General features: G+C 39.0%; 1 protein-coding gene across 2 annotated transcripts in view; it reads left to right on the top strand.

Annotated features, from left to right (window-relative positions):
* The window catches only part of clpb (caseinolytic mitochondrial matrix peptidase chaperone subunit B), a 32,511-nt gene that overhangs the window by 1,245 nt on the left and 15,935 nt on the right, over nt 1-15,331 (top strand). For both annotated transcript variants that reach the window (XM_041994053.1, XM_041994052.1), the window contains exons 3-5: nt 3,575-3,661; nt 10,014-10,117; nt 11,507-11,635. In XM_041994053.1, the coding sequence (XP_041849987.1) occupies nt 3,575-3,661; nt 10,014-10,117; nt 11,507-11,635 (320 nt within the window). The remainder of the gene's footprint in view (nt 1-3,574; nt 3,662-10,013; nt 10,118-11,506; nt 11,636-15,331) is intronic.

Raw genomic sequence — 15,331 nt, 5'->3', positions numbered from 1 at the left:
ACAGAGAAAAATATATCAAAACTAGACAATTTCCCAATTTCAAATGCTCTAACTACATGAAAGCTGTTTTGTGAATATGTGAACATCCCTTTTTGATCTTACTCTCAGGTATTTTTAATAATAGTTGACTTAAAGATTTTTTTTAATTTTGAACAAGTGGGTAAAACAGTGAAACAGAAAATTACAAAATAAAAGTTACAAACAGAAAAAAATCACAAAATAAAGTAAAAAGCTATTTATATGTTTGAAATGGAGTAGAAAGAGGTAAAAAAAAACATGAAATCCTCGTTTTTTTAATATAGATCAAATATATAAATAGAATGTTGATTAATAGCAGCTATAAATATATTAGCTATACATATTTACTTATTTATTCATATATATTTATTCATATATAAGAAGACAGCTCAAGAAGCTTGATTTATATATATATATATATAAACAAAATATTAGAGAATATGATGCCAATATACACAATATGCCTTTTAAATATAATAATATGCGCATAAATACACAATATAAAACATGTCAAGTGTGCTCCAGGAATGAAGCTGCCTCCTCCCTGTACCATATAAAGATCATTTGTTTATATTTCTTTTTAAATAAATTGACATTTTGACATTGTTTTAGCTTCACATTCAGTTGGTTCCAATGTGTCACTCCACCAATAGTTTTACAAAATCCTTCTTTAGTTTTACTAAATTCTTCTTTTCATTTTGTATTTTTTTATTAATGGATGCACCCTCATTTTAAATTATAATCCTCCCCCAAAAATATTATCCCCCACCTCTTTACTGAAACTTTGTTTAAAGGTGACATGATAAGAAATTGTTCTTTAATTTAATGTATATAAAAATTGTGCTTTGTAAATCTTGCATGGTGCTCAAGGTATAGTAATCACACATTTTGCTTATAAAAGGAGAACTTACTGAAGTATTTATTGTATTCTCAGTTTTATATAGTTTTATATGCCCTATGTTTTAGTTAAAACTCAGCCCAGAGAAATCAGCGTTGTATTATATTGATTTACCATTGTTAACGTGTTGTGGAAATAAATATTTGAAATATTCAAATAACAAGGCTTTCTTTGACTGGAATAAAGTAATGACTTATTTTAACATTTTATCTATTGCCTTGTACCATAATATCTGCAGCCACCGATGTTTGTTATTGCAAACAGTCTCAACCTGGACCATGTGACATTTACCAACCTTAATATGAGTAAAGGAAACATAGCTGGCTCCATCCAGTGTTCTCTTTGTAGTGCAGTGAGTGTCACTTTTTGCCTGTATGGTCGCAAACCAAATGCTGAGGCTGATTTCCAGTACATTCCGGGGTCATCTGTTGTCATGAAAGCGCATGTGAATACCCTGCAGTTGTAGTTTCACCAGAAACCACCAGAGGGCAGAGGATGGCCATCTGTGACGGTGCAGGCCAATATTTGAAGGCTGGGATTGAAAAAGAGATTCTCAAGGTGCAGTCATATACAGTATATACCATCTAACTGACTAGTTAACTATTAGGAATGTACCTTTTGTACATAAAAGGTAGTTTGAGTTCCTGTTAGTAATGCTACACTCCACTTGGTAGAAATAATGGTAAGATTAATGCTTGCATCTATTTTAATTGTGTTGCTTTGCTCATTGGATGTTCTCTGGGTGATGGTTTCCAAATCCATCAACATGAGTGTGTACGTATGTGTGTTTATTGATGTGTGTCTCCATTTGCAGGCTTAGGTTACCTGTGCACATGTGGCAGATGGTGTAGGTGAGAGTGCAGTGAGACAGTCAGTTAGCAGGTCACAGATGTGTTAAGTGCTTTGACTGAGTTCTCAGAAGTGTTGGGGTGCGTCTGCCAAGAGGCAGTCGATAAAGAAAGAGGTCTGCTTTTCACAAAATGTTCACAAAATGTGTTATTCTACGACTGTGAAACAATTTATTATTGTATTAGGTTCAGAGGGATTACTAATGTAAAAAAAGTCTGCAGAGTGCTATTTGTGTTTTTCAAACTACAGCTGCCATTCAGACTGCTATTAAAAAAATGGTTTGAGGTTGGTAAATCCCCCTCTTAAGGCCAGGTTATCCTTGGCCAAAATGATGTCAGAGACCATTACGGTAATATTCAAGTTGACTTCGCTGTTACATCATGGTCAAACGCTTATATATACCTAAAAGTAAACAAAAGCATATGTCCCAGTTAAATGCAGCAGCTTTGTAGTTCTTCTCCAGCTGTCTGGTATTGGAAATATTGTTCCACATCACTGTGCTATAATTATCTGTCTTTTTTTTAGTTCACTTTTTAAAGTTTTTCTTTCATGAAATAAAAATGTTTACATTTGCCCATTTTTAACTTGTAAGCTGCCCAGTTTGACTGAGCGGAAACAAGCAGTGAAAAGCTGAGAGGCAGCTGTAATGGTGAGCCATTATATCTGTCCTAACCCTGATGCTGCATGCAGACAAGGCAGTGAAAACAGAGCCAGAGAGCATCAGATCTGAGTGCAGACCAGACAGAGGCCACTGTGTTGACTGTAAACATGCACACTGCCTGCTCAGCACAAGGGACAACAGAAGGATCCCTTACACGCTCACTTATAGGGACAGTGTCACTCCAGCACCTGATGTTATACCCCGAGGCTGAAAGCTCAACACACACCTGGCTCGGACATATAGACACATTAACTGGTCAAAGAGTTTGTGTATGGCTTCACCTTGACATCACCATGTGCTGGCTTTATGCTTGAAGTGACTTTTCTGTCCTATAAAAGTTTAAAAACTTAAGTTTTAAAGAATGAATTGTCAAACAAGTTGCATTCTTTTAACTTATGGATGACAGTAGGCACCAGGTATCAGCCCTCTGTTTATATACCATTTAAAATCCTCAATTTTAGATTTTAAACATCATGATTTTGTTTTTTTTAAGGCTGCACAGTTTTGCTTATTAAAAACCTGCAGACACTAGACATGCCTATAAGTCTTTATGGGCACCATGATTGGATGTATTTTAGGCACAATTTGTTCTGCATTTGTTCCTTGGTTCTTTGAAATAAAAAAACAGTAAAGCATTTATAAAAGTCCATAAGTCCACCAACTAAATTCTCTAGTTGAAGTGCAGCAAACCCTGACATTTATTGCTTTGTGTGACAGTAAGGTCAGAGATGGTGCTTTTACATGTTGCTCTCTTTTTAGGAGTTTAAATAATACATTGTGTCTTACTTTTATGCCATTTGATTTATATGAGAGCAATTTAAAAACAAGGCCCTGCAGGTTTGTACTCTGAGGTAAAAAAACAAAAAAAAAGCTGACTTGTTAAATCTGGAAATTTGAATGTGGAAAAACATATGAACCCTGTACAACACACAAGCAGCTGGACTGCCACATTTCTTGGTTTTACATTTTAAGAAGATAATTTGTATAATTTACCTACATGTAGTAATATTTTTGTCCTTCCACCATTATGCTTTGATAATGCAAAATAGTAAGAAATTTCAAACACACTGTTGGTACTCTGAAAGTGCTGCTTGTCAGTGATGTACTGTAATAGACATGACCCCACATTCTGTTTCTTTTCCCATCAGGCTGTTAAAGGAGGGTGTGGATCCGAACCACCGCCATCGTCTGGGTTGGACTGCTCTCATGGTGGCTGCTATGAACAGACAGTACAGGTCTGAGTGAGTTTTTGTTGTTGTTGTTGTTTCCCTCCATCTAAACTTTAAAAACAAGTTGTGTTTATGGTGTCTTTTGTTTGGCGTAATGCAGCTGTCTGCTGTAGTTAGTGTGTGAGCATATGTCATCCATGTTCGTGATGTAGTCCCTACAGTACATCTCCAAGAGTGCAAAGTGCAACTTTCAGACTGACAGACGGCATTTACCCGTACCCCCATCTCTCCACCCAACAAATTAAATTAGCCTCCTGGCCCACAGAACACACACAACACAGAGAGGGGCTGAGGTTAAGGCCAGGCCAAATCCAATTTACAAGGCTTTCTTTTTCTTTTTCCTCCCTCCATCAGGACTGTGCGGTCACTTTTTTTTGCTAAAGGGTCTCCATGAGGGAGAAGCATTATGTGAAATCTGAATATGATAATAGTAGCAAACAAGCTTACTTAAATCACAAAGTTATATTTGCCTCTTTTCAGGTTTGCAAAGTCTTTGTGAAGAAAAAATATCCTCAACATTTGCAGCTTCCAGCTCCTCCAGTATGAGAATGATAGAAATTAATGTTATATGACATATGATTGCAAGTAAAATGTGCGATTTGTGCAGATAGTGTGACATTGATAATTTGATACTCTTTAAAATTTTCTGCAGTTCCACTTTTTTATTTAATTTTTTATACACCATAACGATTAAGTTGATGAAAATAACCTTTAGTGGATCTTTTGTCTCTTGTCTGTAAAAGAAAATGCTCAAAGACAAATGCAATCTTGTGTTTTGATTGTTTTAGCTGCAGTATTTACATCTTGTGTGTGAGTGATTGTCATCATCCTGCATATTGATGCATGTCATGTTGTGTTTAATGATGTCCCTTTGTGTGTAAAGTGTTACAGATACAGATTTCATTGTATCTGTGTCTGTACCTATGTCTGTGTGTTGTCGCACTGTCTTCTCTGTGTGTGTGTTTGTGTTATGAGTGCTATAACTCAGCAAGACAGACACTCCTCTGTGTTTAATCCCGTCTTCCAACCCCCCAGTGAGCCGTCACTGCTGCAGGGAAGACAGAACATTGGTTCACACACATCACTCACATCTCTCATGCACATGCACTCACATCTACTCACAGAACATCCTCAAACACGCAAGTGAGGAAACAAGGAGTTTATACCAAATATCTTACAGGCCAACTGCCTATTACTCAGCTACACACAACTTTATTTGCAGCGGTTAAGTGAAAACACAGGGAACATTAATCATGAACAAGGTCTAGCCTGTAGCTAGAATGTCAGTTTGGACCCTGTTGTTGAGTTATTCCACCCCTCACTCATAGTGTGTTTGTATTTTCCTGGGCAATAAGTGGTATTTCTAATAAAAAGAAAGATGCAAGATTTCACCTCACACCCATCGGAGTGGAAATGGTAGTAGTTACAGCATCCACCAGGCAGCCTCTCGTATTCGGGGGTCAAGGCGTGGCTGTGTGAGAGAATCAGGGTGGAGCAGAGGGGTGTGTGTAAGAATTAAGGGTTAGACATCTCGGGTGTGTGTGTTTGCTTAGCTTTGATGTAGGGCTAAATCATGGAGGCGCAGGGCCTGGTCCTCTGTTTGCACTCTTTAACACACAATGCCCATCTCCATCGCTCTTTCTCTCCCTCCATCCTTCCTTCTCTGCATTCACGTGCACAATGAGCACTCAGCCAAGTGTAACGCCTGTTGACCGTTCCGACCTGTCGGCTGAGTGACTCGTTGGGTGGGAGTGGGGTAGAATTGAGGGAAAGCGGGGATGATGGAATGAGAGGATGAGTGGCTCATTTGGGGGAAAAAGAGCTGGTGAGAGCAGAGAGTGATGTGAAGTGGGATTATGGGTTTGGGACTGGGATTAGCTGGAATATCAAACTACTGGTGAAATATTATTCTGATTTGGTCACGTTACAACATGTTGTGATGGTAAACAGTCTGGCTTAATGACAGTCAGTTCCTGTATTTCTTTGTGTTCTCAATGCTTTACAATTATGTCTTGTAATAGACTATAATAAACTGGGATATAATTAGGGATGCACTATATATCGGCAATAATATCGGTATAGGTATAATTTTTTAACATATCGGTATCGATCCGATAAGCAAAACTGGGCCGATATTAACTGCTGATATTTATTTTTCGTCTGATTGCTCCATCAGCTCCATCTGAAAAACTACCATCCAGAAGCTCACAAACAATGGCGGGAAACTAAGACCCCTAATGTTTGCATAAATTTTACTTTGTACAGAATTTGATAATCTTAAACCTTATGAAACAAAATATATGTATCAGCATCGGTAAATATCGGTTATCAGTCATAACAACAATATTAATATCAGATATCGGTATCAACCAAAATTTTCATATGTTCCATCCTTAGAAATAATAATTTTCTTTACATATAGTTCTTCTTTAATATCAGCTGACAGTTATTGGAAGTTGGACGTGGACTTCATCACTTTGCTTTGCTAATTAAATTTTTTTTTTTAATTAATTTTAAGTTAATATAGTTGAATAATTTGGCTTGTAAATGCTTTGAGTCAGACAGCATCATTCTCTGATGACTTTTCAGTGTACATTTTGACCATCAGGAAACTTGGCTAAAATAAAACTAGAAATTTACAAAGTGCAGAGAAGCCTGCTTCCTGCTTTCTATGTAACCCCAAGTGTGCGCCAGGTAAGGCGGGGTCAAGTGAGGTCCAGCGTCTGGACCAGGTGGTCAGAGACATGGATGGTCAGTTCAGCTCAGGTGTCTATTATAGAAAACGGGAGACGGAAGTGTTTGTTTCCTGTCTTCCCTCCAGGGCCGGATAGGAAACTAACACCATTAACACCCTGTACTTACACCACTCACCTGCTGGGGAAACCCAGGCAGAGTATGCAGGTTAAAGCTACCAGTTGTAGCATCAGCATGTAAAATGTGGCCACAGCTGTTTAATTTAACAGCAGAGAGGTGCGGATCTCTGCTGAAAATTCTTTGAACCTTTTTGCCAACTCCGTCTTAGCTCCAGTGGTGATGCAGCTGAGCATGAACATTTTCTTGTTAAAGCTTACAACAGTTGGGACTGTTGGATTAATGGTTTTGCATTTGTGGACTAGAACAAAAAATAAGCCCAAAAGAAGCCTCAAAATTATGCATCTGTTGAGTAAAAAAATGCCTATGTTATGAATCTTTTATTTTTTTAACATTTATTTAATGGTTTATTATACTGTTGAAGGTGTAAAATCAGGCAGCTAGGTAAGTCATTTTAACTAACTTGTTTGTTTTACTTTAGCAAAGAAAGTAAATGACACTTGCATTTGTCAGATTACGTCTTTGTTCAGATCTACTAGGAAGTCTATAATTCTAACTTTTTTGCCACTACTATAAAAATGGAGTTTAACTTAATTAACCTCTGCATGCCTCTGGTTTGGCCTCAAATTACTCCCGCTGCTTTCCTAAAAGTCCCAAATAAAGTTAGCCACTTGATCATCACTTGATTAGTATAACTATAAACTGTTTTCAAAAGCTCATTAGTTTTAGTACTGTTCTTTATAATTAAATCTCTCTCTTTCATCTTTTTAACTTTGCTTCCCTCCTTTCATACCCTCCACCTCCTACGTCTCCTCCTCTCTAGAGTTTTTCTCTCTTTATCCCCTCGTGTTTACCTTCCTTATGCCATTAACTCTTTTCAAACCAGCTCGTTTCTTCACACCGACCTGCTCAGCCTCGTGTGACCAAACTTAGTTCGAGTTTGTGTGTGTGTGTCTGCATATCTCATAGGATGCCTCACTGTGTTTGTAGAAGTGCTTGCAAGGGTGAGAAGAGAGCCCTCCATGGGTCAGGGCCCCCCCGCCACCCCTCAGCCACAGTGATACAGTAACAAAAGGGGGACCCCCCCTGCACAGTCCTTTTATACTCCCCTAGCAAGGTCAGACACAAAGACCTGGCCAGAATATTCTCAGCTCTGGTCTCCCACAGGAGCACCCATGTTCTCTGATAATGATTAGTACATAAATTGGTAAAGATTAAATTTTCGTTTTTTTATTATCGAGCCTTGATTGGTACCCCAAACAGATGTTGGCAACAGATTCTGTTTAGAGTTTCTATTTTAATAATTTCTTAACAGTTAAACTGTTTTAGAAGAAATAAAATTAAATTAATTATTTTTCAAGTTCTCAAAAGATAAATTTAGTGGGTCACTGATTTATCAGATAATTGAAAAGATTTCATTTGATCATTTTAGGCTCTGAAAAAAAGTCACAAAAAACAGATATGACTTAAGTTCTAGTTCTATTAATTAATCAGAGTTACATATATATTAATGCATTGCTATTATTATCAAGATAAGTAGCTAGTTTGAATTGGCTTACAAAACTGCTCAATCAGTGTTGAGGTCGTTACCTGTCAGTGGTCATTTTTAGAGCAGTTTCTTTTTTATAGCGTCTGAACCTTATTACATTGTCAAGTGTAGTTGCTCTAAAAAGGAGTCCACCTCATCCTCTTATGAATAATCATTTTGTTCCATTTAAAGCCTTTCAGGCCACTGCCATAACCATTTAGCCAGGAATGATCCATCATTCCCTCCCTGTCTGCATTACATGGTCACAGGTTTAATGGCAGCGGCAGCTTTCTGGCAGGGTTCATGTTTCGGCCACCGCCTCTCTCCTAAAGTCAGCAAACTAGTTTTTGTGTATTTGTGTGTACTCTCAGTGTCAAAGCCAAAGCTCACGTTCATGGTGGTAGATGTTCAATGTCGGTTCTGTAGACAGAGAGACGGTACCTGGAATGTCTGTTGGGTCACAGTGAGTGGTGTTGCCGAGGTAGTCTTGTTTGTTCTATAAGGCGGTACGCTCCAATAAAGGGCTACACACAAATACCCACTTCGTCAGAGAGGGCCCCGCGCCCCCCCACTGTGCCGGAAATGGGTACGACCCTTGCCCCTTCAATACACACATATGTACGTGTTACAAGGCAGACAAATGTGAAGTGAAGGAGAAGACTAAGGGAAGGGGCCATTGGAGTGTATCCACCATAACGGGACAGAATAGATGGAAGTGAATCAGGTGAAAGTGTCATGGCCAGTTGACGAATTGGATGTTTGCATCTGTTTTTCAAGCTCTGAGGATGCAAGAAACTTTGTGAAAAGGTCAAAGTTATGTTTGAGGATATAAAAGAGACGAGTCTCATCCAGCTCCAACTCTAGTATTCATACTTCTTCCGGTAGCACAGCTAAAGATCAGATGACTGAATATTTATGGGGTGACACATTTGCATAAATGTGTTTTTAGGAAGCAGTATGGCCTGATTAGGGTTGTACGTATGTCAGTAAATACACTTAAATGACTGAAGTGGTGGAAATCACGACTTGGCTTCAGGAGAATTATACCAGTCAGCCATTGCTTTATGACCACCTAGTATTGTGTAAATTCTCCTCATGCTACCAAATGAACCAGTCAGGGCACAGATAATAAAAACATCTGAGGTTTTCGTAACATATTTGGTGTTGGCAACAGATCTTTTGGGCACTGTGGGCTGTGGGATGAGGTCTTTGAGGATTGTGTTTCTCACTTTACCAGTTAATGGTTTTTAATGTACGGGATTGTCAGGTATATTTATTTATACAGGTAGTCCCATTGAGACACACAGTCTCCATTTGCTCCATTTAAATTTGAAAGTACAAGGAATAATTATAAAATTCACTTTAAAATGTAAATTTTCTCAGTTTTATTATTTAATGTTCTGTCTTATTCATACTATATTTTCATTATATTCAAAACTGTTAAAGTAAGACTGATCTTTTTATAAGCTTACTGTGATCTATTTACATCCAAACATAAGTTATTTTGTCCTTCTGTTGAAAGGACCAATCAAACGCTGACTAGATGAGCCCTATTGTGTGTTTTCATTGCCAAAATATTTAGGGGGTGGGTGCAGGGTCATTAAGTGATTGCTACTTCTGTGGCTAGATATCAATACGATCTCATACAGTGGACCTCTGAATTCTCAGTTATCTTCGTCATGATATCACAACAAAGCCGTTAAGAGTATTTTATCTTTAATCAGCTTTACTGCAGCTGCCAATTTGTCAGGAGTATATTTATTTATTTTTGTATTTATTTTTATTTAGCCAAGAAAAAAATCTATAAAGCAGTTGACAAGAAAGCTGAAAAACAAGGTGCGTAATTAGTCTTTGCTTTATAAAAGGTTTAGACGATCCTACTTTGTCTGAGTAACTGAATCTACATTATGTGGCTCCATCTGAGTGCAAGAAGACTTAATACGTTCCAAAACATCTAGTATCAAGCTTACAGAATTATTCATGGGTTGAAATGTGTCCCTTTCTTTTCTTGCTTTCCAGTGCATTAAAGGTTCTGCTTGAAGCTGGCACTGACCCAAATGCCGGAGACGAGTTCAACAATGTTTATGACACCTCACGGGAGAAAGGCATCCACTCACTGGAAGGTGGGGAAACTGTGTATGCCTCTTTCCCAATTGTGTTTATGTATGCATGTGTGGTGGTTTTATTACACATGTGAACTTGCAGCTATTATAAGCCATTATTATTTGCATATAATTTTACATTTATGCATGTTTGATTTCCTGTGTATTATTTATTTTATACATTTTGCGACAACTTATGTATTTTTTATTTGTTTTTCTTCCAAGCGACAGTCATCCACACAGATACATATATGCATGATGGTGCAGGCACACACACATACAAACACTCCCCCCACCCTCCAGTCTGTGTTGGGTTTCTGCAGACATATTTATATGGGATATGTATATTGCAGACATTTATAAGGCTGTCAGGTTTGGGTCCACGTGGGGCTGGCGTAGCGTGGGGAAGCGTTTCCCAGACGCACACTGATGGATGGGCTAGGGGGGTCTGTGCGACGCTTTATTGGGTTAGCTATGATTATCCCACCCTGTGTTTCTCTCACTCACACACACACACACACACAAACATACACAGTGCAGAAGGATACTAGGAAGAGAGTGGGATGAATGGAGGGAGGGAAAGACTGATGAAGAAAAGAAGAAGGAAGACGGGAACGCACTGAAAGAAGAGGGATGAAAAGGAGGTTAAAGATGGAGGAGTAGGATGAAGATATGGAAGTTTAGGGGTGATGGAGAGAGGGAACGGTTGGAGGAAATGAGTGGGATGACAAGGGAGGGAGAGGAAGTCAGGAAATGGATGAGGCAAAGTTATGGGGATGGGGAAAATGGATAGGGAGGAGGGAGCAAGAGAGTGGAAGTGATGAAAGGAATTGATGGACACTGAGAAAGAGAGGAAGAAGGCAGAAAAATAATACTAGATGATGGAGAAGTGGCACAAGATGAGTCTTCTTATGAAAAAGAAGTAAGGAGAGAATGATAGAGTATTTCTGTTATTACAAAGGAGCACAACACAAGAGACTCTTATACACAACTTGTATTATTTCTATTATTTTAGACAGCTGAGCTAAAATCTGCGAAAATGAGCAACTTTTCAAAAGCTTGAAACAGGAAAGATTATTTTGAAGCAGTCACTCTCTGGGGTGTTAACAGCAAATGTAAACAGATTAGAGAAAGCTCTGAATATACAGCAAAGGCTCAAACAGCTGCAGTTACAATACTTTATAGTAGTTTACTTCATAATAATTTTTTACTTCATCTTTTTCAGTGAGCATGCTTTTTCCACATATAAATCATAACTACTCAGTTTTGCACTGAGGAATAAAAAAAGAAGTTGCATTTTACACATTCATTAAACAGTGACTTTTGTTTTTTCTTGCCCATCCGTCAACCTGATGGTCTGCAAAAGAAATATGTCTTTATCTGTGTTTTCTTTGTCCCCCTTTTATACAGTTCTGGTGTCCAGAGAAGATGAATTCAGCAGCAGGCTCAGCAGCAGGGCTGGTTTCCGTGGTTGCACTGCGCTTCACTACGCCACATTGGCTGATGATCCACGCGCTGTTCGCATGCTCCTGGAGGCTGGTACGTTGCCACTTTTCAGTCTAAAAAGCCGTCCCATTGTTCCTCACTCTTGAGTCCATTTATTACCTCATAAAGTTAAGATTTTATACAAACTGTCAAAAATTTATCCCCGGTATGAAAGTAGAGTAATTTATTGACATCAATCACATTTTGTTGGTCAGTCAGTGCCCCTGCATTCAATATGTCTCATTGATTTTTGTTTTACAAAAGCAATCAATCTTGTGCACCTAATATTACATTAAAAGGAAGAACATGGAAGCTCAAATAGTCCTTTATATTTAGTCGCATTTTCATGGCATAAAAAGTGTTTCTTATGTTGGTGCCTTCATTAAGGGTTGCTGGAAGCACACCAGCAACATCATTACATAATATTTCTACAATTGAAAGATAGTATTTGACAGATATTTAGGAGTGGGTGTATATAATTGATGGACTGTATATTAATGATAAGTCTGGTCTGTGTTTGCTCTGAATGTTTTGGGGAGGGGGTAGGAGTTTGTAGCGGCCAGGTTTAGGATTAGTAGCTGAAATGCTGCTGTGTATGTTTTGTTACACTAGGTTATTCTGTGTTCCCTTGTGTCTACATTTCTGTCACTTTTCTTGCTTTTTTGTTACTTTATGTTACATTAGCAACACTTGGTAATAGTACATTGAGTGATGTTTATGGAAGGTGGGTGTTTTTCTCATTGTTTGAAGAAAGAGCTGTGATTAAAGCTTTCAAGCTGTGTTTTTGATAGCAAATAACAATGCTGAATTTGTCTCAGTACTAATAATGAATTTGGGAGTTTTATGCAACCCTTGGCAGCATGGGGAACCGGAGTCACAGGGCTGTCTGGATCAGCCCCATCTTTATTTATCTGTTGGAAAGAAGTTTGTTCATTTAAAGTCCCGTTGTTGTAGAATGGGATTGTTATTGCAAATGTAAAGAAGAGATTATATTTCAAGTGTGTTGTTTATGAACTGAACTTAACTCTTATCTAGGGTTGCCAGTTTTAAATGACACACAGGCTTTAAATTCGGTGTGTAAATGACTCTCGTCCTGCCTTTTCAGACAACAACAGCGTCACCTCCATCATTTCTAAAAGGGGTACCATGCATCATCACCTCAAGAATTGATATAAAACATTATTACAAAACTAATCTAACATTGATTACTTGTTCATCTTCCCCAGCCTCCATTACACTTGCACCTGTCGTTGACTCAGCTCTGCCAGTGCACATACACACACATACACGCACATACAGACATACACACCCTGGGGGCAGAGTATCCCCTTCAGTTTCCAGGCGAGCAGCTCTTAAACAAGCCAGGCCTCGTTGAACTGTGACCCCCACACAGAACATGCCCTTGGGGTAACTCCACAACCACAGGAAGTGTGTGTCCTTGTGCGTGCAGAAATATATGTTTATAGAATTGCACATTTATATGATTAATTAAAATATTTATATATTCATGTCTGCATTTGTTCTTCTCATAGCCTTGTTTCAGCTCGTACGCATTTTGTAGTTGTATCATTGTTAAACTGATTAGGTCTTTAATCTAAAAGCAGTCATTTTTTTTATAAAACACCCCAAACCACCTGAAACACACATACATACACACTTGTATTAATGTCTTGTTTATGTTTATGATTGATGATGCATCTGAAGCTCTGTCTGCCCGTCTCTTCCCTGCTTCTGTGAGCACTCAGTACGCTTAAACAAATCACTTCGTATAACTCAATCAAACAATCTGCAGAAGCATTTTTGAATTAAAAAGGTAAGAAATTTCACGGAGCAAAGACATTTGTTTTAGGACAATCAGATTAATGACAGATTTGGTTTTTGCTTGCACGACAGGGCATTTGTGGGCTTGGCGCCACCATCGCGGCCAGTAGCAGTCATGATATCACCCACTTTCAATCATATATCTGCATGTGTGATCCAGTTTGAATACATGCATGCATGAAGACTTACATGTAGGTTTGATCATATTTGGCACTTATATTGTTAAAATCAATTTGCTCTTTTTGCATCACCACAAAAAAAATTATCAATTTCCACTGCTTCAGGTCTGTGTGGATTTAGGTGTGTTTCCCCCCTGATTGTGCACCATCCTCCTGTCGTGAGCATACACATTACATGTGTCTATAAGGCCGTGTCTGTCCTTTGTCTTGTTATTTCCCCTGTGTTTGTGTGAATCCACACTACTCTTCTAGCCTTGGGTCTGCTCTTTTGGCCCAAGCCGGACCTTGGCTCGCATCTCCATCCATCACAGTCTCCAGGCTCACCCTCAGGCTTTGCTACAGCTCACAATCCCTCTCCCTACCTGCAATGGCTCTCTAGCTTCTCCCCAGGCCCCACACAAGGCCCTTGGCCAGGGGCACTGAGTAATGGACATCTCAGTAGGTGGTAGAAGGCCAGAAAAGAGACACATGCCCACAGACGCACACAAAACGGAGACAAGGACACACACACATGCATAAAGACCAGCAGGGGCTCTTTCCCACCAGCTGCAGTGAAAGAGAGGGAGGGGGAAATAGGAAAGAGGAGGGACTCTTAATAGGCATAACTAAAGCACTCCTAATGAAGGGATTGTGTGTGTGTGTGTGTGTGTGTGTGTGTGTGTGTGTGTGTGTGTGTGTGTGTGTGTGTGTGTGTGTGTGTGTGAAATTGTGTGAGAATGTTCAGCTTGGGTGTGTGTGTGTCTACTTGTGTGACTACAGTTAGTGTTGATCCTGTTATAAAGTGCTGTGGCCCAGAGGGTTGGCCTGATATTAAAGCCCTAAATGATGCTATTTATTATGTCCAGTGTGTGCGTTTGTGTGTGCGTGCGTGCACGCGTTGTTGGGTACTTTATTGCCTTTTTGTGTGTGTGTGTGTGTGTGTGCGTCTGTATGTGGAGGCGGGGGGGGCGTCCTTACAACAAAATCCTTATTGTTGTAAGGATCGATAGCTTTGCAAGCTGGTCAGGAAATTTAGGGTTTTATCTTTTTTTTCTTTTCTTTTCTTTTTTTTTTTCATTTCAATCATGGTAGGGTAGGGATAAGGGCCCGTTCACACCAAATACTAGTCCGGGTGCTTGGAAAGTCTGCTTTATTTGGGATATTGTAAATGCACAAACGGACTCTGATTCGGATCAAAGAAGCAGACCAAATACAGGAAGTGGACTACAAAACCAAGTGCCTTGTGGGTTCAGCTCACGTCTATATGCGGCTGACGGCCAACTGAACCGAATCCTCAATCGGACTGAGTCAAGTGGACTATACTGGTGTGAATGCACCCTAATTCTCTGAGGTTGGTGCCAAGAGCAGTAGGATGAACCATCACCTGTGCAGATGCTACCAGGTTTTCAGTAATCACACATTGTTATCTACAGTTTGAGAACCATGCCATCACATGCACCATTGTGGTATTTTAACAAAATTTAACAAACAAAGGGATGCCTTTGGTTTTTGTTGTGAGGTTGTATGAATTACTTGTCACCTACAGTAGGCAGCACTCAATAGTTTGGAGAATCGGGGAGAAATTCTAACAAAAGCAAATATTTGCCTTCTAGACATTATTTAAAAATTTAGTAGCACTTAGAGCAAACAACATATTGTGAATTTCTACACCATGTTACTTTTACATGAGATGGTTGTTTGCTTTTTGACTGTATTTACTTTACCACAAAATGCAATGTGGATCATTTATCATGTTCAGCTTTGATTAGGA

The sequence above is a fragment of the Melanotaenia boesemani genome, chromosome 9 (genome assembly GCF_017639745.1).
Source record: "Melanotaenia boesemani isolate fMelBoe1 chromosome 9, fMelBoe1.pri, whole genome shotgun sequence".
Taxonomy (NCBI): Eukaryota; Metazoa; Chordata; class Actinopteri; order Atheriniformes; family Melanotaeniidae; genus Melanotaenia; species Melanotaenia boesemani.
The sequence above is the reverse complement of the archived record's forward strand: the minus strand, read 5'-3'. Positions and strand labels throughout refer to the sequence as shown.